Genomic DNA, 23,879 nt, shown 5'->3' with positions numbered 1-23,879 from the left:
GTTTGTTTTTTTTTGTTTTATTGAGAGTTTCAGACCTTTTTTCCCCCCAAAATGGGCACTGTGCATGTTCTTCCACCTGAGTAACCTGAAGGCAGCCATTTAGTGCCTGCAGGTCGTGTTGGAGTCAGTAAATCACCCTCTGGGATCCCTGTAGGACCTGCTCTGCACATGCAGCTCCCGTTGGTGAGGGTTATGAACATGAATAGCTGCCAGCTCTGGTTTGTGCTTTAGGGGGAGACAAATATTTCCATTAAGAAGTGCAGGTTTTTAAGTCAACGCTGTGCTACATTATTTAGTGCAGAAAATGTTAAAATAAAATAACACTTTTTTTGTTGGTTTTTTTTTTTGTTGGTTGGGTTTTTTTTTAAACATTTGCTCTGTCTGCTGGACATCCCCAGCTTGTAGCAGCCCTGAAGTTGTTTGAATCTCCCATGCTGGGTGTTAATGGGAACAGGAGCAGTTGAACACATGCACATCAATAGCAGGCTCGGAAGCATAAAAATTGAATTTTCTCCTGCCTTTTCCTTTCCTGTAGAGAAAATAGGCCCCATTAGCACAGAAAGCTCTGGCAAGGTGGTATTTGCAGTGCAAGGCTGGAAAGCAGCTGCCATCCCCAGTGTGTTGTTCAGCAGAGGACTTCACTTTTCACTGCTGCCAGTAATCCTATTTACTGTGAGCACAAACCAGCAGCTGGAATTTGGCTGCTGGGTGTGTTCCCGGGTTCTGGATGGGCTGCAGGAGGTTTGTGCCGCGGTCGATCCGATGGAGCCGCTCGCAGGTGATGGGGCCTGATTTCTCTACGGGCGTTTCCAGTCATCCCTCTCACGCTGCTCAGGGATTTCCTCTGCAGGCTTTGGGCTCCTGTCTCAATGTGCTGAGCTGCAGAATATTCATAGAATCATAGGATCAGCTGGGTTGGAAGGGACCTCCAATATCATCAAGTCCAACCCTTGATCCAACCCTGCCGTGGTTCCCAGCCCATGGCACTGATGCCACATCCAGTCTGTCCTTAAACACCTCCAGGGATGGAGAATCCACCCCTTCCCTGGGCAGCCCATTCCAATGGCTGAGCACCCTCTCTGGAAAGAAATTCTTTCTAATCTCCAACCTAAACCTCCCCTGGCACAGCTGAAGACCCAGCCCTCTTGTCTTGCTGATGGTTGCCTGGGAAAAGAGACCAACCCCCCCTGGCTCCCCCCTCCTGTCAGGGAGTTGTAGAGAGCTCACCAGGCTTGTGGGGAGGCACTGGAGGGTCCTGTGTGGAGTTTAAATAGTGGGGGGACCTGTGTGCCCTGTCAAGGGGCAGCACCAGCTGCTTCTCTGCTGGTTAATTCCTCACTTGAGCTCGATGTGCTTCGGGAAAAAGGCTGTGTCCTGAGCACAGGATGTTCCTATTTACTCTTACTGTTTATATTTATTTATTGCCTTTACTCCTCTAGAGTGACTGTAGTGACTCTCACTGGTTTTCTCCTTTCTGGGCAGTTGTCCAAAGTGACTGGAGAAAGTGCTGCCCCTCTTGCCTTTATTTTGATCTGGTTCCCCTCACCTCACTCCCCTGGAGCTGCCCAAGGGCTCCATGTCCTGATCCAAAGGAACGAGTGGGACACGCTGGGGTCACAGACCAGAGAGTTCCATGAATGGTCCCCCCATTTTACAACAAATAGGTTTACTTCATTTTTCTAAGGCACCAGGGAATGAGCTGGTAGAAAAGCCCAGTTCCAGCCTCCAATCCCAAACATGGTGCCTGCCTGTTCTTGGTTCGTGCCAGGCATCTCATGTCTTTGCTTTAAACTGGTTTTCTGGGGCTTTCCTGGCGTTCATCTGACCTGTGTTCAGATGCAGCTACTGCCTTGGCAGGTATCTGTGCCCACCTTGTGCTCCTCTCTTGCAGTTGTGCTGTGTCCATGTGGATCAGCCCAACATGTGCCACATCCCTGCACCCAAATGCATTTTGTTCCACTCCCTTTCTCAGAAGAATAAAAAAACCCCATAATGCTGCCTTTGCCCAGTATACTCTGATGTTGATGACTGATGATTGCTGCTTACTCCTGCTTTTTTATCCCAAGCTTTTCCTCTTCTGCTATTAAATGTGACCCTCTTGTTTTCATTTGGTGCCTTTGTATTCAAAGGGAAACAGTGCTCTGATTTGATTTGATCAGTGGTTGCTTGGTTTTATTCCGTGTACAGAGCACTTTCAAAGAGAAGGGAGTGAATACATGTCCTGTTATTTTCCATCCACCCTTTCAGAACCAGCTCTCCTGTGTGGATGAGTGAGGAGTGCTCCCACACCCAGAGTGGAGGCTGCTGGATCAGTCCTGGATGGACTCTCTGCATGGCTGTGGACCAGCACTGATGCCACAGAGGGGAAAAAGCTCATTTCCCCCCCAAAAAAAGGCAATTTCCTGAACCAGATGCCCAGCTGTACAGATTAAGAAAGTTCAGATTAAATTAAAACTATTCGAAACAAAAATACAGCTACTGCAGGAACCCTTAATTAGCTACAGATTTTCATCTGTTTTTCACCTCTTCTCAATTTTTCTTTTTAGGTTGTCTCAACCTGAGAAACTGGTGATATATTCTACTCCTCAGAATAATAATAAAAAAAAGGCAGCTAATGTTAGCATTTTGGTGCTAATGCTCCATTTCTGCACCGATACCCTCCGAGCCAGTTTTAACATTATGTGAAGTTTAAAGGCTTTTCACTTTCAAAATAGCTTTTTAGTAGGTTTTTTCATCCTCCTGCGTTATCCTTTCAGTAGCCTATAACTCTTCCATCAGGTAAATGCACTTTAAAATGCTTCCTTCAGCACGGAGCAAATACAGAGGGAGTAAAAGGTTTGTAATGCAGGAGAAATGGCATTAATTCTGCTGCCCTCCTTTGTAGGAGAGCACAGGGAGAAGTAACTGCTGGAGGGTAAGTGGGGATAAAAAAGATGTCTTTTTGTTGAGTTTGAGATGTCGATGCATATACTTAACACTGCTTGGTGCAGGTTGGGCTGATGTGGCAGGACTGGGAAAAGAGGTGGAGGTGTACTGGTGGTATTTACCTCAGGAGTAGGGAGAGATCTTGAAATCTGATATTCAGGGGAGATAAATCTTCAATCACAGTCAGAGTCATTTCCTTTATTGATGCAGAAGTGAAATCCTCAGGAAGGGAGTGAGAAATAGGGACAGAGCCTCCAAAAGCTGGGTATTCACTGTGGCTGTTGGCTCCGGGGTGCATTTGCTGCCAGGCTCAGGGGGTTTGTCCTGTGGGAGATGGAGGTTTCTGTGTGTTAACATTGACTCCAGATGGAGTTAAGTGCCCACAAAATATGGGTGTGCTGGAGTATCCTGGTGCCCTGGATTAGCCAACAAATAGCCAACCAGACCAGTGGAGAATTACAAACTTAGCACGGACTGCAGAAGGCCTGCATGGCATTGCTTTAAAAATAGTGTTTCTCCTTATTTCTCAGTCTTGGAATGGGAATTCATTAAAGATAACAGAGAATGGGAAAGGGGATTGCAAATGGATATTGATCTGTGTTGGGCTGTGGAGATGTTTCAGTCTGGTTTTGAGCTCCTGGAGCATTTGCTGCTCCCTCACACTGACCAGCTCTGAGCTCCAGCTCCGGGCACTGCAGCCTCCTGTGCTGGGCAGGGGAGCTGCTGGGGCACGCCTGGAGTCAGGGATTTGGGGGGGATGTTGAGGGGGTTTTTTTATATATGTTGATAACACTACAGTTGAAAAGGACTTGCTGTGCCTGGCCATGCACATCTGAACCAGCTCGTGCTCCACGGGTGGGTTTGAGCAGCGACCTGAGAACACCCTCAGAGGTGCTGAGTTCTCTATCATTGTAAACTAAATCTACCTTGTTCCCGAGTTTTTAGGAACCTTATCTGACAAGCACTGCTTAATGCATATAAAGATTATTTTAAAGACATATCCTGCTCTTAAAAATTTTTAAAGGCAATCCTGTCGGGGTTTTTATTTGTTTGTTTGTTTGTTTTCAGTTTTTCTTTCTAGCAATCGGCTCATTTAGAAAGCTTCCCTTTGGGCTCCAAAAGCTGGGCGGGGTTTCAAATAATGAAGTATTTGAAGTTGTGGTGACTGCTGGCCCTGTGAAGCACTGATGCTTTGCCTGTACCCCCCTCTTCTTGCTGTCCCCCCTCAAGGTGGGATGCAGTCCTGGACATGCTGCCAGGGGTGTTCCTCCCATCCCTGGAAGTGTTCCAGGCCAGGGTGGACAGGGCTTGGAGGGAGGTGTCCAGTGGAAGGTGTCCCTGCCCATGGCAGGGGGTGGAACGAGATGATCTTTAAGGTCCCTTTCGACCCAAATCATTCTGTGATTCTGTGAAAACTGATTTATAACATCATCCTTTCTTCTGTGTCCCCACACAGATGTAACACATCCTCATCCAGTAGTTGTGTGATTGTATTTCTCCCTGTAATGGACCTGTTGGCTCCTGCCTCACACTCGTGTTATGTGGTAACGCTCCTGTGCTCAAAATCTGTGAGGCTCTGAGGCATCCAGTTGGGAAAACAGAAATGAAATGGCCTAGGGAAAAAAAAAATTGTGAAAAGACACTGTGCAACCTCAACAGTTTCAAGCTGGAGGTTTGTGCTGATTTAAGGTGTGATGCAGGAGGGGCACTAATCCTCCTCCATAAAGGAAAGTGGCCATGAGTCAAACACACATTATGCTTCAGCCAGGAGTGAAAAACCACCCAGACACAAACCACCTGCACTAACACAAACCCCATTACAACTAAATAGGTTTAATATTTTTTCCCCTTTTATTTCCAGAAAATGGCAACTACTACAGCAAAACATCAGTTCTCAGGAATAGACTCACTAAATGAATCCAGTCCCTAATTTTCACACAGCTCTCTGCCTTCCTTTAGGTGTAGTAGGAAATGACAGAAGTGTTGCAGGTTGTACATAGATGCAACTATTGATGGATTCCCTCTGGAAGCTTTTATCCTTGTAAATTAATCTAGTTGGAAGGAGGGGACGGTAAAAGACTCCATAGATTCGCTGTCTCAACAGACCAAGCTGAGTTGTCTTTTGAAATCATCACCCCAAAGATTTTTTTTTTGCCCCCTTTCATGTCATGATCTTCCTTATCTCCAATGAGGGCATCAAGCAAAGAAGGTGGATTTAGATTAGATACTGGGAAGAAATTCCTGGCTGTGAGGGTGGGGAGGCCCTGGCACAGGTTGCCCAGAGAAGCTGTGGCTGCCCCATCCCTGGAAGTGTTCAAGGCCAGGTTGGACAGGGCTTGGAGCAACCTGGGCTGGTGGAAGGTGTCCCTGCCCATGGCAGAGGGTGGAATCAAATGAGCTTTAAGGTCCCTTCCAACCTGGAGCATTCTGTGACCCTGTGATTTCATTGCTGCATGTTTAGGTTGTACCCTCTGCCAACCTCCATCTTTTTCTAGTCTGGTGCTTCTGCCTCTTGCACATTTTTGAGATATGTTTTAACACAGTTTTAAAGATGTGGCTTCAGTTGTGAGGTTGAAATGTGTGATGTGCCACTCTCAAAGGAAAGGAAGTGCTGACCCTGGCATTGCTGTGCTGACACTCCCTGAGGGTTCCAATCCATCACTGTGAAGCCTCGTGCAGTGGCACTTGCACAATTTAGTGCAAGTCAGATGACTGGCTTTGGGTTTTTTTTTTTACTTAGAACTGAATGCAAGAATAATGTAATAAGGAAACTGAGTGAATATTAATTATAAAAGCTTATTATCTGTTCCTCATCCAACCAAAAATAAATAATCAGAATAACGTTCTTTTTTTTTTTTTTTTTTGGAGACAAACACAATGGTGAACTGGCTTTTTGTTTCTGTTTCTTTCTCCTCAGTGAGCCTTAGAAACCGATGTCTGAATGAGAAAATAAATAGGAAACTGAAAACATCTCTCTCTGCAGTCTGAAATAACATTGTGTTTGTGTGTAAGGGGAAAACAGGCGTACAATAAACAAATGGATGTATTTTCTGATAAATGGTCTTATTACAAAGTAATGAGTCGAAAAATAGAAAAAGAAGAGACTTCTGTGAGGCTGTAGAATGCTCCTCAGATGGGAACTGGGTGTCTTTTGTTTTTGAACCACTGTTAATACTGCGAGATGCTTTGACACCCGTGTGAGAGGTGGTGGCCGTGCGTGTCCCCTGCCACTGCAGCAGGTCCCAGTACACCTGGTTTATGCATTTTGCCTTCCTCCAGGTAGAAATGATCAAAGGCAAGGTAAAACTGTGCAAATTTTGAGATCAGATGTTGAAAAATAGGTGGAGGAAGTGAGAGACTTGTGCTGAGGAGTTTGGGGACAGGGCTGTGGAAGGTCTCGGTTCCTGGCGAGGGTGGAGGAGCCAGGGGAGGTTGAGCATCTTGGGGGGAAAAGGAGAGCGAGCAAAAGGCAGAGTGCATGGGCAGAGTTAAAGGTTAAGAATGCAGACAGCTGGGAGGATCCAGGCTGCTCAGCTTCCCTCCAGCAGCTCCACTGGTAACGGAGGATCAACACAAAACCAGGCAAGTCATCCATAGTTATTTTATTATTGGATTCCAATCTCCCCATAGTCTCTGCCACAAGAATTTCATTGAAGGAACAGCAGAAAGAGACGTGACACAAAGGATAAAAGCCCACAGAAAACAAGGAAGGGGGAGAGCAAGGCTGGTGCTGAGAGTTGGAGTGAAGAAATGGGGCAGGCAGAGGATTCATGAGCGAGATTAAAGGCAACCAGACTGATTTTGAGCAGTGACCTTATGGGAATTTCACTGCCTTCCTTCAGAAGAACCAATCCTTCTGATACAGAGTTTTACCAAAGTATTAATATGATCTGTTCCCTCCAGATCTGAGACTGTAAAGTTTCAGCATTTTGGGGGCTGTGGAATACTGAGAATATTAAAACCACGACGTGCACACGTGGCTGTGTACCTGCACATTGCTGCTGGGCTGCTCCAGCACTGGAAATGTGGGAAACACTGAATTAAATCACAGAATCATGGCATGCTTCAGGTGGGGAAGAACCTTAAAGCTCATCTCATTCCAAGCCCTGCCATGACCAGGGACACCTTCCACTAGACCACGTTGTTCCAAGCCCTGTCCAACCTGGCCCTGAACACTTAATCCTTTTGGTCCATGCAGGAAATACATTTATCTTCTGCTGACATGGTGCTGTTTCTCGGCTGGCTGATTGTGGGACCTGCTAGACAGTTCACAGACACAGGCTGAGGTGTGATGCCAAGGGGGAGCTGCACAGGTTTGGGTTTGTGTCTGTTCTGGCTGCACAGGAGTAATGCAGTCAAATTGCCTTCAATGTGCAGTACCTCTCATAGATAACTTTAGATAAACATTTAATAAAGAGCCATTTTATGAATTGCCTCTTTAGTTGCTCTTTCAAGAGGAGAAAAATCAAGCAAATTGTGCATGGTAAGAGTTTCATGGGAAGGCTCTAAATATATATGGGCTCATATCTGGGTTGGTGTTTCTGCTGCAGTAATCTCTGTATATGCTTTACATAGTCTGGATCTTTTGATCTGTGTGTGTCTTTTGTCTCTGTTTTTCCTCTTAGTACCCTCACAGACCACAATACCATCCAAAAATAATATCTGATGAAGCTTTTGATCTCACAGTGGTTAAATGGATTTGAAATGGGACAAAATTAGGCTAATTACACTAAGAATAGCATAGTTACTTGTGATTTTCAAATGCCTTTTCATGGTATGACCCCTAATGGGTTTCAGAGTTCTGGTAGATACAGAAAGAAACAATAATCCCCGTTTTCAGATGTAAAAACTGATACAGAAAACATCCCTGTAATATTGAGTGCTTCCTTGGTGCTGTTTGCAGCTCACTGTTAGGGACCTTCTGCTGAGCAATTACAATGTTTTTGTTTGGTATTAAACTGCAGACACAGATTAAGCAGTTCTCTTCATGCTGAACCCAACCTTCCTTTGAACTCCTTGGGAGTTTTGCTGAAGTAAGGAATAGGATTCCATTTGGGAGTGAGGAAAAAAAAAAGGTCTGTGAGCCTCAGTCTGATGTGTAACATATTTAGTGGTGTGTGAAAGGTAGATGAGGTCTCTGTCTTTATGAATTAATGTTCTCCACTGTGGCAGCAACATCTTAATTTTGTGATTAAGTCCTGCTTTGAGATGCAGGCAGCCTGTTAACCAGCCCTGTGGAATTCCTGACCTCGGGTATTTTCTGCCTGCACCAAGCTCTTGGTTTTTCACTGGAATTCCAAATTTCTCAGGGACAACCAGGAACCAATTTGAGAAGTCAAGTGTGTTCATGGGTGTATGAAAATGAAACTGGGCTTCCTCTCCCCATCTTTCTGGCTCCAGTACAATATAACACCTCAGACTCTGGCCATGTTGAGTAAACTTCATTAGTGTTGAAAAGTGGCTTGTATTGCAAGATGATAAATTTTTAACCTAAGTGAATTACTTTCTTTGCAACCAATAAATTGAATAAATTATGCCTTTTCCATGCAGTGCAGCGAGGCTCATAAATACTGGGAGCAGTTAGTTGTAGTTTCACTCGATTACCCTTCCCATTTCTGTTTTTAATAATCCTTGTAAGAGCGAGGAATTCAGTCACTTTTAATAATGTGGCCAAAAAAAGCAGTGGAAGGCATTGTTTCATGCACAGCAGTGTCCTGCCCAGGGCTCCACCTTCAGAGTCCCTTTCCATGGTGTGTGGGGCTGCTCCAGATAAAACCTGGATAAAGACAGCAAAGCTTTTACACTCCAATCCCTTCTCTCCTCTCTGTTCACACTGCTCAGTCCTGTCTCACACCCTGCACTGTCCTGAGCTCCCTCACCACAGCTCAGGGTGCTTGTGGGGAGCTTTAGTTCTTCAAGGGATTATGCAAATAATAATTGAATTAAAGAGCTGCTGTCAGCAGGATGAGATTCTGGCAAAGGCATCCCCTGTTCACACTCTGCTCGCAGACACAGATTTCAGAGGACTTGGATCAGGATTCCCAAATACTTGAATCCTTCCTTTCTGGCTGTTTGCCTTGCCCTTACCACACTAAGCTGTGTTTAACCAGGAGTTGCCCATCTGGGAACACAGAATAAATTAAACTGTGAAGAGTGAATGAGGCATAAATGTAGCCAGGCTTTCTGGGGTTTCTCCGTGGAAGGAGGGAAGATTAAGTATTTTATCTTTTTTTTATAAGCTGGTGCTTAACCAAATCTTGGATGTATCATTAAAAAACTTCAAAATTCCATTCTAATAAGCACAGTGTTTGTCTTCAATAACGTGAATTTTATATTAAAAATCAAAATACCAAAAATACTTGAGGCTCTTGAGAGAGGATTTTTGCTGCTGTCGGGGCAGGGTGCAACTGTGACCTGCCCAGATGTGACCTGGTGCAGTAAATCAGAGCAGCCCACCTCGAAGGAGGAGGCAGAAATAACCTTCAGTGGGATGCACGGTGCAGTCCTTGGCTGGTGTGAGCTCTGAGAGATCAATTTTGAGTGATCAAGACAGCCCAGGAAGGGCTTTGCTGTAGTTGTAGCTGAATTACGTTTATATAGACAATAATAGCTCTTGAATCTTGATTTTTAAATACCCTTCATATCAACAGCAGTCTCCAAAACATGTCTTTTGAGGCCCATTGTGATGGACAAGCCAAGTGCTGTACAGGTGTGGGTCCTGCCACTAGAAGGAGGAGGATGCTTGGCCAGAGCTTCCTCGAGCCCTCATCCTTTGTGCTGCTCTGATTTACAGCAGGCATTATAAATAATATGGCCTTGACAGTGAGGTCTCCCCAAGGTCCCAAAATCTGCATTTCTGAGGATAATTTGCTAAAATTCTGGAACAATTAGTGAAGTAAGGAAAGAAGAGTCAGTCACTCCTTCCAGGGGCCGTACTTTTTGCACTGCTCAGAGATGCTTTGACCTTCTAGTTTATTACAAGTCAGGAAAAGTCAATATTTCTCAGCTTGCCAAGTTGGAGGAATTTTAATGAGTTATTGAGTCAAATAGTTAATCCTCCAATAACAGACTTTTTTCCCTTTCAGATTTACAGTGATAAAAACAAAGGCTTAATGGGGACCATTAAAATGAGGTTTTGTTAGAGACTTTGTGCAGGTGCTTTAACCCCTTGATCACGAGGAGAGGAAATGGACCTTCAACACTGGGGCATTTTGGCAGGAAATGCTGGGCAAGGCAGGGGCTGTTTTGGTGTTAGCAGGGAATTTAGCATGATAAAAAGGGATTGGTAGGGTGAAGTGGCTGGTGCTGATCTCCTCACATCTCTGTTACATGTGACTGGAGGGCTTTGGATGAGCTCTGGTCTGTGCTCTGCCGCTGAATGGTTTGGCTGCTTGAAAAATCTTTGAAGGCAAGAGCCCTGGGTGCACTTGAGAGGATGTTGTGGTGCTCCAGGTGCTGCAGGATGTGTCCCATTGGATGCTGCAGCACATCTGGGGCAGTGCTTCCACCTGAGCATCCTCTGAAAGCTGGTGCCCACCAAAACCTCACCAAGAGCCAAACCTATGTGTGGTACTTTTAGAGAACAGGGATTTGCTTCCAAACCACCTTGCTGGTCCAGACTAAGTCCCTGGTGCAGATGCAGCTGGAGTCTGTGGCTGCTGGAAGGCTGTGCAAGCCTGGCAGCAGGTTGTGCACTAGGAAGTGCTTATTCCTGCTGTAATTATGCCTTTTGCAGCATCCCTTTGTAATGCTCAACCCTGTGTACTCCAATTAGCATAGAATAATCTAATTTCCTGAAACTCTCTTCATTGAGTATAATGCTAATTATTGCTCTGAGCAGTGGCTTGTTTGGAAGTGCCCTGTCCTGTGTGAATTATAGTGATGTTCTGTGTAAGCCTTTAAGGGAGGAAACTTCATAAGCAGAAAATGTTACAGCACAAGGGCAGCTTCCTTACCCTTTTAATAGTATGAAACAGCAGATAGTACAGTAATATTCAGAACATCATATCCAGTGAATTCTTAAAAGCAGTAGAAAGTTATTTTTCCCTGTGTGCCATTTTTCAGAGTGTAGAGAGAGATACTCGAGGTCGCTTTTACAGTGAGAAGCGTTTTCCAGTAACATTCCTTGACTCCAGTGATGGTCTTTCTAGGGGGGTTATTTTTTACTAAGCTCTCAGCAGTTGTCTGCTGAGCTCTCCTTGAAACCTGTGTGTGTTTTAGCTTTGGGGACATTGTGCTTCTGGGTGGACTCCTCTGGCCCGCAGGGTGGGAGCCGAGCGTGGGCAGAGCTGGAGTGTGCTGGCACTCGGGGCACTGTGTGGCTGCAGCAGTGCAGGTTTGCAGAGCTGCCTTCTGATTGGAACTCCCTGGGGTTTATTCTGGGCTCTGGGTTTGCGAGGGGCTAAAAGAACAAAGGGCCACACGTCCATCACTTCCCCGTGCAGCACTTTGAGTGTTGTGAGCGCTGGAGGTCTGAGGGCACTTCCAACCACTGCTGCTCAAAGGGCAGTGCTTGGCTGCTCCAAAGCCTTTGCTGCTTGCTGGAAAAATCCTTGCTTTTAATTTATGAAACGGCAACAAAATACTCGTAGGACAAGGAAAATTGCAGCAAGAAATCCTTTATTGCAGTGCTGGGGGTGCAATCCCACATGGCCTGGAAAAGCACATGCGGTTTGACAAACGTGCCCTTTTTGTGCCCTCTTGGTCAGTTAAGGTGTTAAATATTCAACAGGTGACAGGTATTTTACCTTAAAAGGTAATTTTTGAATTTGGGAGAGGGCGTCACCCTCCCTCCTGATTGACTGTGTCCGCACACAAAGGCCAGCCATGTGGCCAGGGGATATCTTCCATTTTTATATTTTTTCCCTATCCCGACCGTGATGTTTCCCTGGCGTTGGGCTCAGATGGGGCCTTTCACCTTACAGCCTCCACGAGGCACATAAAACCCTTCAATTAAATGAAAGAAAAGAAAAATCCCTCCGCCCTCTGCTTTCCCACTAAATTCATTTCGCTTATAGTAAAACCAGATGATTTCTTTCTCACCCTGCTGCCGTGGGGAGCGCGGTGTGTCGGGGCAGGCGTGGCTCTCACCGGTGTCTCTGCTCTCCCCAGAGCTGGACGGGCTGCAGGCCCCCTGTGAGAAGCCGTGCGGGCGCGGCAGCCGCTGCGTCCTCGACCCCGCCACGCGCCAGCCCGAGTGCCGCTGCCTGGAGGAGTGCAAGGCCACCTACATGCCCGTCTGCGGCTCCGACGGCAGGTTCTACGAGAACCACTGCCAGCTGCACCGAGCCTCCTGCCTGCAGAGGAAGAAGATCTACATCGTCCACAGCAAGGAGTGTTTCTTCAAAGGTAGGGCGTTGTTGAAATAAATGCCGGCGCGGAGCTTCCGCCGCTCGTCGCAATCCCGGGAAACGGCTGAACGGAGTGTTTTATTTCCAAGAGCTGAATTTCTCAGGGATGATTTATTCCGGGACAGCAGAGAACATACACAATGTTTTATGCAGCTATTAAGCCCCCGAGTGTCATCACCACGCGAAATGTAATCAAAGTGGGAACTGGTAAATAATTAACGTCGCCGTACGTGTTGTGTGCACTGTAGTTGTGCTGCTCAGTACTTTCAACTGCCAGTGTAATAACTTTTTACAATCCAATCCGTTTGAAAAGGCTTCCAACGAGACAAAAGACGTTAAGAAAAAGTAGATGGTATTAACAAAAAGTTCGTTGCAACGATGAGAAACGAAAATCCAGTTGGGGAAGTGAAACAGGCAAAGGAAAGGAGCTGTTTGGATGAAATAAGAGGAGCGAGGAAAGAGTTTTAAGTAATTTTAAGGACAGTTCTGGTTACCAGTGGGATGCATTCAGCTGCAGCTCTTTTACTGGTTCAGGAGCAAATTTCATTATCATTGTTGCACCAAATCACCAGTCCCATGGCTTTCCCATTAATATTTTGTATTCCCTGTACCATCCTGTCATCCAGGGAGACTGCAGGAGCAGGAGCATGTGATGAAATGGCAGGGAATGGAAGGAGTTGTAAATTATTTTACTTCTAATGAGAGGCCTCATAAAGGCTTCACTAAAGTATATCTTGCAAGCTCATTGTCAAAGATGACTCCATATACCTACAGGAAGATTTGAGTGGGTTGTTGCAAATATATCCAGTGACATTTACGTGATCAAATATGAAAATAATTCCTTTATCTTCAGCTCACTTGAGCCCCCAGGAGATTGGCTGTACACAGAGCTATCCATCATGGGTTCTTGTTTACTAACACGATGCTAGAAGAGCCTATTTAAGAAACAAGAATCCATTTGAAGAGTCTTATTAATATATCCTTGTGATACCCTTTGGAGATAAAAAAACATTACCATTCTTGTGTCTCACGGGAGACCTGGAGACTAAGATCCAGCTCAAAACTTTTCCAGAGGTTTGTAGGCACTGCTTTGCATTGCAGGGCAAAGTCTCATTTGTTTTGGAGGTCTGGCTGTGGAGGGGGGACAGCAGAGCTGGTCAGAGCCTTGACTCCGTATTTGGCACGGACAGCCTCTGAATTCTCCAAAGCAGGTAATTAGGTCCGGGATCAATAGACCTTGTATGAAGTTACTCATGGAAAGGGGTCACCCAAAGGCATATTTCCAGGGACAGCACATGAGCAGATCAAGGCAAGGACGAAATTTTGCTTGTGATGTTAAAAAGGAGCATCTAAGAAGGACACCTGTGCCTTGCTCCTGGTGCTGGTGCTCCTGCCTCTGGGTATCAGGTGAGATCAGGGTATGGATCAGGCTGGAAACTGCCTCCACCCCTGGGTAAGATGCAGGAGGGCCTCTGCAGCAGGAGAAACTTTCCAAAGAAGGGGGAAGTCTTGGTTGCAGGGATGCTCAGCAGTCCATTCAGGGGATTTTCCTCCCCTGGCTACCAAAAAGTGCCTTCAGTTTTTCCATTCCTGACATCGCCCACCTTTTTACCACGATGCTTCTGGCCTGGGATTTTATTCCTTCCTTATCTCAGACAGTGTTAAAGAAAATGAGCTCTCATTGCAGTAATCAGCCCCTGCAGGGGCTGTATTACACCTAATGATGCAATGTCACGCTTCAGTACTCCCCTGAACACACCATGAAATGATGGCAGGAAAGGAGGAGTTTTGTGTCCCAGTTTAAAGTAACCCTCAAACTCTTTGCCATGGAGCGCTGCTTAAATCTGCTTTTCAGCAGAATAACAGCTTTATGGAAGGGAAGAAAGAAACAACCTCAGTTCTCTTCCCACGTGAATAAATAAAAATGTACTTCACACCTCTGTCTGCAGAGATAACATATAGAAAAAAGTTTACCATAAGGGAGGGGAATCATCCCACGGAGTGGGACTCCATAGAAATATTAGGGGTTTTTTCTGCCATGCAGTTCCTGAGTAACCTTCTGTGCATCCCTCTGTTTCTTGGTATTTTAATCTCTTCTTTGTAAATCAAGAATGATGGTGGTTTCTTCTAAACTGAAATTTTCAGTGAGCAATTAAGCTACAGGTTTTTAAGCACCGTTAGAAGTGTGACATGAAGTGTAAGAACTTTGACTGGAGAAAAATCTTAAAGGTGCAAAATATGCAGTCCCAGAATGGATTGTGTTGGAAGGGGCCTTAAGGAGCCTCTCATTCCAATCCTCCTGCCATGGGCTGGGACTCCTTCAGCCAGACCAGGTTGCTCAGGTTCCATCTGTCAGGAGGCACAGTGTGTGTTTTTCTGTTTGCTTTCTGTCAAGTAGATAATTTAATTATTTGAGTACAGTCAGGCTGATGAGGGGGCTGCTCCATGGTTTTTTGTCCCAATTGACTTGTTCAATTAAGATTTAAATTCCTGTGTGGAGCTGAGGGACACACAGATTGCATGTGTGTGTATATGTCTGTGTGCTCTGCCATCAGTGACAAACTGAATGGCCTTAAGGTGTGGCAGAGATCTAATACCCTGATTCTGAGCTAGGTCTGTCCCCAGTGAACTGATAAGAAACCATACTGCAAAGATTTGTTTTCTTTTGTGTATTTTGGGAAAGGATTCTTTGGTCCTTTAGCATATCTGTCAGATGGGAAGTGCTCTGTAAATACTGGTGGATAGCAGGTACTCATGTGTGACCAGAAGCATTGCTGGATTTGTGCTACCTCAACACATTGCCTTCTGGACCAGCAACAGTATTAGGAAGAGCAGAAGATAATTTTTCTCCAGGCAAATGACTGATTTCTCCTTGGCCCAGCCTGGGATGAAATGGCTTCTTGAAATCTTGAGAGTCCAAAACGTTAAAAAAACTCATGGAAATGTGGGTGAAGCAATGGGAGATCCCAGCAGGAGTGACCTCCCAGGCTTCATCCTGCAGCCTCTCTTGCAGCACAGTTCCCCAGACACAAAATTATCAGTGCCTCCCCTCTTCCTCAGGTGACAAAGCAAATGATAAATAGGTGGAAAACTTCACTTGGGAATTTGAAGCCCCAAGAGAAATACCCTAAAGCAGAAGTCCTACATTCAGAGGTCTCAGGAGAAATGTCAGTCCTGCTCTCAGCTGTTCACGTTCTCCTTGATCTGATTGTCTTTCCTGGTAAGAAATACAGTTTGGTTTTCCCATAAGGAGCTGGGTCTATTTATGACTTCTCTGCTGTGTGGTTTTTTTTTTTCATTTTGTATATTTTCACTGCTTTATGAGTTTCCATAGTCATTTGAGTGGAGTGTTGGTGATTTTTGCTGGGTAGCAAAATACATGCGGATAAAGTGCTTTTGCTGTGAGCCAAAGTGGAGAGGAAAGAAGTTTTCCTTCCCCAAAAGCACTCCTAAATCTCATGAATACTGGAAAGATAGCTGTGCTCATAATGACAATGGTCCCACAGATGTCCAGAATGAGCAGTTGGCCTGGAAACGTTCCTGTTTGACTAAATGCCTTTGGATAATGCAGTTATATCATTTTAGCACAGTGATTTGGACTGGGCTTTGCTTTCCCATAGCAGCAGTCCTCTTTTTTTTTTCCAGTTCTGTTTATTTTTCTTCCCTTTTGACTTTTCACACCCTCTCTGTCTCTTCCCTCATTTTCTCTCACTGCTTTTGGCCAGTGGAAGCTGCACACACACCGCTCAGTAGTTTTGCTTCCCAGAGCCATCCGAGCACTGCCCTTCCCTGGCAGTTTACACACAGCAGAGAAATCCTGTTCAGAGCTGTGCCTTCCCATTTGCAGCACTTAGGAGTCATTTTCACCCTTCTTACTTTCCCTTCCTGCTTTTTTTTTCTGCCCGATCAGCAATCCCAAAACTCTTCTGCATCAGCCCCGACTCACCCCAGCTCATTCCCTATTTCCTGTGGTTCTGACATCCTCCCTTTATCCAGGTGGATTGTTTGGGTTTTTTTTTTATAAAGAGCTCAGCTTTTCTTGCTGGGCTGTGGAGCAGCTTTGTGCTGCAGCTGCTCAGATTGGGTTTGTGCTGTGACATGAATTCAGCCCAACTCAGTTGACCAAACACTTGAACTTTCCATTATGTAAATGCCCTGTGCCTGTTACTTAATTCAGGGGTTTTTGTCCATTCAGTCCAACTTGTACTACAGGTCTGATTTTACGAGATCTGACAGAATTTTATGCAGAGAGATGGGGCTCTGTAAAAGGATGTTCATGTCTGGTATTCCAGGGCTGTTCTTCTCCTTCCTCCCTTCTCTCCTGAAATGTCAGCACGAATTTTTTTAATAATTTCGTCCCATTGCTTAAAATATATGTGTTGGTTTGGGGTTTTTTTTAGCAAATACCTGACAGTAACATTCCATCCCATACAAGGTCAATCCTGTCCCCATAATAAATCATAATTTTGTACAGATTTTGTACAGAATTTCAAAAGAAATCTCTCTGCCTTTCTCCTTTCTGTTACACACACAGTCTTTCATTTTCAACTTCTCTATCTTTCCTCCAGTTTTCAAGAAGTTTCTTTCTAATTAAGGAACATGATAATCTCCTGCACGCTGACAGAAAATTTTCTATGCTTGAACGTAAACAAATTACAAACTTGGGGAAAAAAAACCCAACAAACCAAGCAGGCTGATAACTGATATCACTGCAGGAATCTCAAATAGATATGAATTCAGCCTCAGGTGGTGGTGGTTTATTTCCTCTGTACTTTATTTGTTGTTATTTCTGTGTTTTGTTACTTTCCAGAAGTAATTTGTTCTGCAGAAGAGCATCTCAGAGCATCTCTGGGAAGGTGTTGATGCTTTGCTCATTTAGTGCTTGCAGGACAGGCAGAGCTGCTCCGTGCCTGGTGTGGAGGCTGCAAGGAAATCTGCTCCATTTAACACTCCCTCTCTCCAGCTGGAAAGATCCTGAGTGTGAATTAATGGCACTTTTCCCAGCTGGCAATTAATATTTGCTGATTTAAGTTTGCAGCACTGCTGACAGGCTGCTTTGGTGGCAGGGAGCTGGATTGGGGGCTGCTGGGAGGGAGGCAATTAATCCCTCTGGGAGCAGCCTGGGGGCTCCTGCAGGGATCCTGAGCCTGGAGTGATCATTTCAGTGTCCACTGTAAATATATTAAGAGTTTAAAGAGTTCTAAAGAGAGGTAAGTGCTGTGTATAATGGAGGTCTGTGTTTGCTGTTATTAGAACTGAATTCCAGAGGGATTCCTTTCTATTCCCACACTGTTTTTTCAGCTCTCTCCACTTAGTCTTTTGGGGAGGGATCAATTTTACCTGGCTTTTCAGGCTGAATCCTCTTAAGTGTGATTGATAGCTTAGACCTTATAAACAGACTGCATCAATCCTTGGGGTAAATTATGGAAATTCCATTGATTTATGTGAGGATGGGAACATGGGACAATCTGCTATGAGCTTTGGTTATAGGAACGTGTAGGAATATGTTTAAGATCTTGAAGAGTATTTTCCATGTTAAAAGAAAATGGAATGCTTACACTCCCAGAATCCATGGAAGGGAAATCTTGTCCCTCTAGAAGTCAGTTGTGAAACTCCCCCTCGTATTTCCCTTTGACTTTCACTGGAAATTAAATGCCAATAACAAAAGGATGGGAAGCTTAGGCATAGGTGAAAGAATCCAAAGCAGCAGAGAGCCTAAAGAAGTCCAACAAAAAGAGGTCTAGCATGAGGCCATCTCAGTTTGAAGCACCCCAAGTTTCAGCTTGATGCTGTTGAGGGCAGAGAAATGAGATGCAGCTTTTCTTTAGTTATTCTTTAGGGTGGCATCTGCTCCAAGCCTGGCTCTGGTGAACCTTCACTGCAGTGCTTTTGGGAGAGCTGAGAGGTGATAATGCAGGTTTTTTTGGTAGAAGTTGGGATGGGGATGGAGCAGAGGAGGAGGGTGGAGGATCAAAGGAAAGGGTGTCAAGCCTTGTGTTGACCAGTGGGAGTTCCTGTGCAAACTTTGGTGCTGCTGCCTCAACACTCACTGTGTCAGGGGGTGTTTGTCTTTCTTTTTTAGCTGTTTTTGTGTTCTATCTGCATCTCACACGTGCTCCTCATGACTTGGTGGCAGTCTGGACTCACTGCCTCCACCTCACTTTTCCTTGCAAACCAGGTTAATGTTTATTCGTACATTAACTTGGGAGCTCAAACCACACTTAAATATTGAAGAGCCTCATGTAGGAAACATTAAAGGCAATTTTTGCTTTTTTAGGGTGTTGAATTTAATATTAGCTCCCATCATTCCATCAGCAATTTTGCAAACCGCTCTGGGTGGTGTAACCCTGGAGAAATGCCAGCAAAGTGGGGCATGATATTACAGTCATGACTAAAAAGTGACACATCTCCTGAGCCTCTGCATTGCTGAGCCTCTTGCAGTCCTGAAAAGAACTTGGATGCTCAAAATTTATCTGGTTTGGTTTTTTTTTTCCCAACTCAGTTATGTCAAAGGTCTTTTCCAACCTAAAACATCCTACTTAGTGTCCCCATCCATGGTTTCCCAGTGGAAGGGAGTGATGGCACATGCCATTTCCCAGGTCATTTCAAGTGAAGTAAAACAAATATTGCAACACTTGGGAACTTGTCTTAATTTCTCTAAAATTACATAAACTGTATCAATAGAAATATTACTGATTTAATTAAGTCACCTTTTGAGAGGTGACTTGCACTTTGGTGCCAGGGGGACTCTGCATGGGACTCTCCAGCTCTGTGCTGAGCCAGAGGCCAGGGAGAACCTTAATTTAATAATTGAATAATAAAGAAAAAGGCTCCAAACCTCAGAGAGATGGAGAGATTGCTTTAAAAAGAAAACTGAAAAGGTTAAAAGGTAGAGATGAGCATTGAAGATTAAGATGATTAGATCAGGGTAAAGGGCTCTGCAAACTGAAGGGAGGAAAACAAATGGATGGAATAAATTTTAGGGCTGGGGAGACTCAGGCAGGGAGATTGGGAAGTGCTTTAAAGATAACAACGACTGACACTGGAGAATAGTTGATTAAAAGCTGTTCAGCACAAATGCTAATTTTTCTGGCTGCTCAGAACAAAAATTCATGGAGCCCATTGAAATTCCAAGTGCCTGGGAATACCGACAGGCTGGATGCTGTGGGTTCCATGAAGTGGCTGCAAGGAGCTTCCCCCAGCTTTCCCTCCCTTCCTGTCCCACTCCAGGATTTCACAGGCACTTCTTGCTGATGCTCCAGAGGGCTGGATCCTACCAGAGCTGTCCTGAAGCCAGGGGAATAGGAGTCAAAATGAGCATTTCACAGCACGGGGTGCTGATAAAGCCCTTTGTAATTAATGTCCCTGTTGTTGTTGTGCACTTAGTGCTGGAGCTGTTCTCTCCTCAGGGTGGGGTTATCTGCCTTCCCTCACCTGCCTGCAGTGAAACTGCTCCCACAAGTAATAAAAGTTGGCACAGGGAGGTGATGAGTGATCTGCAGATTTGATCTGTCTGCTCATGAGTCGAAGGCTCTTTGGGTAGAATCTGTTTTTTTGGTGAAAACACGATTAATGGGGATGAATTTCAGTCATAAAGTGAGGAGTTAATTATCAGTGCAACTGGAGGGATGGGGGGTTCTGTAGGAGCATCATGGAATGGTTTGGGTTGGAAGGGATTTTAAAGACCATCCCATCTCACCCCTGCCACGGGCAGGGACACCTTCCACCATCCCAGGCTGTTCTAAGCCCCATTCAGCCTGCCCTTGGACTCTTCCAGGGATCCAGGGGCAGCCACAGCTTCTCTGGGCAACCTGTGCCAGGGCCTCCCCACCCTCCCAGCCAAGAATTCCTTCCCAATATCCCATCTATCCCTGCCCTCTGGCAGTTTAAAGCCCCTTGTCCTGTCATGGGTGGGGGTTTGGGATGGTGCTGTGGGGAAGGGTCTCAGTCCTGGTGCAGGTCAGGGATGCAGGATCCAGCCATGGCTTTCCCAGTGCAGGGGCTGATGTCCTGGCTCCTTCCTGGGAAGTAGGACTGCTGATATTGCTGGCACCTTCCTGTGGGGTCTGCTCCACTGCTGGAGCCTACATGTAAATCCCATTACCTCTAATTGAGTGGGGATCAATCACAAATTAAGGAGTAAGAGGAAGGTTTCCAGGTGAGATTTAAATGGAAGGCTTTTACTGATAATATTTTGCATCTTCCATCAAAGTGTCCTGGAATGCTTTACGAAGATTAATGAATTAGACCTCACAACACCTTTACATGCCACAAAAATAGTAATCCACCCATTACAGAGGGGGAACTGCAGTCTAGAGGAGAACCAGTGACTTTCTCAAGGTCATAGAAAAAAAAATACCAGAGCTCTTATTAAATCATCCCAGTTCTGGGCTCCCTGACCCTGCAGGCACAGGTCAGTCTTGGGGGCCCTTGTCCTACAGCAGCCAGTCTCCTCACCAGAGGTTTTCCAATGGAAGAAGCCATGATGCTGAATTCCAGCCATTATTAGAGTTTGGTGGGTTTTTTTTTAAATTTAATCCAGAGCAAGCCAAATAGTGTGAAAACATTTGGGGAGAGTATTTAGTTGTGTTGTGGTATGTAAGCATTTGGCTGTATCCATGGCCCTGCAGTTTGCTATTCATGAATATTTTAGCAAATTGGTTTACTCACAGGAATGTTGCCAGGAAGCAAATGATCCTGAATATTTGTAGGAAAGCAGATTTAGCTTTGTGTTTGCAGTTCCCACTTGCTGTGGGAGCGTTATTTGAGCCCCATCTTAACGCTCCTCTGGGAGGACCAGCAGAGCCAATTAAACCCAATCTCCTTGGGAAATGTGATTCTCAGAATCCACCCCTAAATAAACTCGGGTTTAAAGAGTTCTGTCTCTTAATAAAGACTGGCAGACAGCTGGCCCAGCTGTGTGCAGCTCACCCTTGGCACAGCATGTTGCAGGTGAACTGGTAGCAAGAGCAGCATCTCTTCAGGGCTTGCAGGAATCTCTGATATTTGGTCTTTTTTATTTACTCCTGTGCTGGGGGAAAGATATAGAAGTACATATTTTTGGTCGGGGTGTCCCCTGTGATGAGATTTTCTGACTGTGCTCTGGGTTCTGCCCCGTTCCTCTGGCTCGAGCTGTCAAACAGTCCAACAGAAAACTGCTGTGCTGCTGTTTCCATGTGGCCAACATTCAAGGATCTGTACTTGAGTTGCAGAATAACAGAGAAAAACCCCTCAAGTGTCCTGAATACCCACTCAGCTGAAGGGCTCCCAGTGCTGGGAAGGGGCTGTGAGCTGTGCAGAGGCTGTGCCAGGGTGGGACCACGGGGGGCTGTGACACGCTCGGGTCCTCCTGAGGGTGCTCCTGCATGGAGGGGAGAGATTTTGGTCCACTCAATGTGTGGAACATCATCTCTGGCTCAAAGACTCCCTGGTTTCAGCTGCACAGACACATCACTGTGGTGTGTGGCAAGGGAGCTGCTCATGTCCATGGGCTCGATGCCATCAGTGTGGGCAGAGGTGGGATATTGGGAAGGAATTGTTCCCTGTGAGGGTGGGGAGGCCCTGGCACAGGTTGCCCACAGAAGCTGTGGCTGCCCCTGGATCCCTGGAAGTGTCCAAGGCCAGGCTAGACAGGGCTTGGAGCAACCTGGGCTGGTGGAAGGTGTCCCTGCCCATGGCAGGGGGTTGGAACTGGGTGAGATGAGCTTTAAGTTCCCTTCCAGCCCAAACCATTCCATGATGATTCTATGAAGTTGTGCTCTGAGTGCTGCACCTCTCCATCCTCAGCTTCCCATTCCTTTCCCATTTGTTCCCTTCAGGGGTTATCATCAGACTCCATCCCTCACCCTGCTGTACGTGTGAGAGATGCAGCCATTTTTGGGAGAAATTTATTCATAAGGATACTTTCCCATAAGCAGGAACTCAGGGGTCAGCCCATCTAAATGCAGCTGGTACAACCCTTCCAGCATTTCGGAAGAGCTCCCCATCCAGCATTTAAGTGAGATGCTCAGCACATCTGGAAAACATCTGTCTTAGACTCATAATTTGGCATTGTCATTCTTGGAGTGACTGTAAAACAGGGCCTTGTGGAAAACGTTTAATACTCCTGGACACACTGTGTGTTGTGTTAATGGTGAAATCGCTTGTTAGGTCCAAACTAACTGGCAGAAAATCTTGCTGAAGCTGTACAGTGGTGAGGAAGTAAAAGGCTGTTAAGGCAAAAACCTCAGCCCCTCTGAACCCAGGAGATTTTGGCTGCGTTTTTACTGGAACAGAACTGAAAGCTAATGAAGGCGTTTTGTGGCCCCACACTGGCTTTCAGCTGGGTTTTATTTTACATAATGAGTTGGGGAAAATTGCAGTGCAGTTACTTTGGGCTCACTTTAGAACAGTGAGCAGGTTGCAGGCTGCTGTCCTGGGCTCATCCATTCCAGCAAATCCCTTTGGCTCTTCTCAAATGGAAATGCTTTGTTTTCCTTTACCTGGGGCTCTCCAGCCACAGCCAGCCCAGGAAAACCATGGGAGTCCTGCTCTCCCGGGCAGCTGCCTCCCAAATCCATCTCCTTTCTGGCCTCATGGGATCTCTGGCAGGTTTTTTTTTAAGTCAGATTTTGCCACTTTCTTAAACTGATGGTGATTTCCTAATGGATAGAAATGGTTCCAAATGGCCCCTTTTTATGTTTTCAGAAACATTGTTGTAATAATTTTTAAAAAATTATTTATTTTATTTCCTGCATTGGGCTGAGGTGGTTTTCATATTATTATGTGAACAGACATTTGGCTCTTTTATCTTCTTTTCAATCTCAGTGTATTTATCTACTTAACACTTCCTTGCAGTCACCTTTGTTTTGGAGGCTTCAAAAGAGATCAAGAATTGGAGAAGTGTTAAAGAAATGCTTCATTATCCTGTTTGATACTGTAATGCCCCATGAGAGTGGATCTGGTTTGAACTGATATCTTATCTGTGCTGCCTTGTCCACACAAGTGAAAGTCTTTGGTAACCTGAGCTCTGGGAATGTTACCCTTCTTAAGTTAGGTTCCCATTCACAAGTCATGTTTTGGGATAACTGTTAGTGTTTTATGAGCTTAACTTTATTTTTATTGACATTAAGATACATAAAACTCTTAAGTTACCCCCAAAGAACACTTGCCAGTGGGAACATGACTTAGGAAAGGAGCAGCCTTGAATCCCCAAATCTTGTCTCCTTCCTCCTCAGAAAGGCTCCAGAAAAAGCCCATCAGTCCCAACAAGGAGCTGGAGAACTCTGACATTTCAAAGTAATCAGGTAGAATTACTGCATCTCAAGATATCTTTAGCCTGTTTACTGACATTTCCTTCCCATCATCTCCTGATGTTCATTGGATCAGGAACCAGCCTGGAGCCACACGTGCAAAATGCTTCATCAGGTGGTTTGATCTGGGCACGTGAAATCTTTGTATAAAATAAGATATATCCTGTGTATCTTACGATCCTCTGGGATATCACAGTTCTTGAGGGTTTTTTTTTTAAGCTTCTGTGGTTTTTCCCATTTATTGATTATTCTATTTTTCTCCTCCCAACTTCACCCAAGTTCAGAGCTGTGCCCCATAGCAAGAGGCATCTGC

At 45.3% G+C, this 23,879-nt stretch overlaps 1 protein-coding gene across 1 annotated transcript in view; it reads left to right on the top strand.

Moving 5' to 3' along the window:
- FSTL4 (follistatin like 4) overlaps positions 1–23,879 on the top strand; it is a 192,192-nt gene that overhangs the window by 43,257 nt on the left and 125,056 nt on the right. The window contains exon 3 of the mRNA XM_018081172.3: positions 12,037–12,273. Coding sequence (XP_017936661.1) covers positions 12,037–12,273 — 237 coding nt within the window. The remainder of the gene's footprint in view (positions 1–12,036; positions 12,274–23,879) is intronic.

Source organism: Manacus vitellinus, unplaced genomic scaffold, assembly GCF_001715985.3.
Source record: "Manacus vitellinus isolate BGI_N305 unplaced genomic scaffold, ASM171598v3 scaffold_51_pilon, whole genome shotgun sequence".
NCBI lineage: Eukaryota > Metazoa > Chordata > Aves > Passeriformes > Pipridae > Manacus > Manacus vitellinus.
The sequence above is the reverse complement of the archived record's forward strand: the minus strand, read 5'-3'. Positions and strand labels throughout refer to the sequence as shown.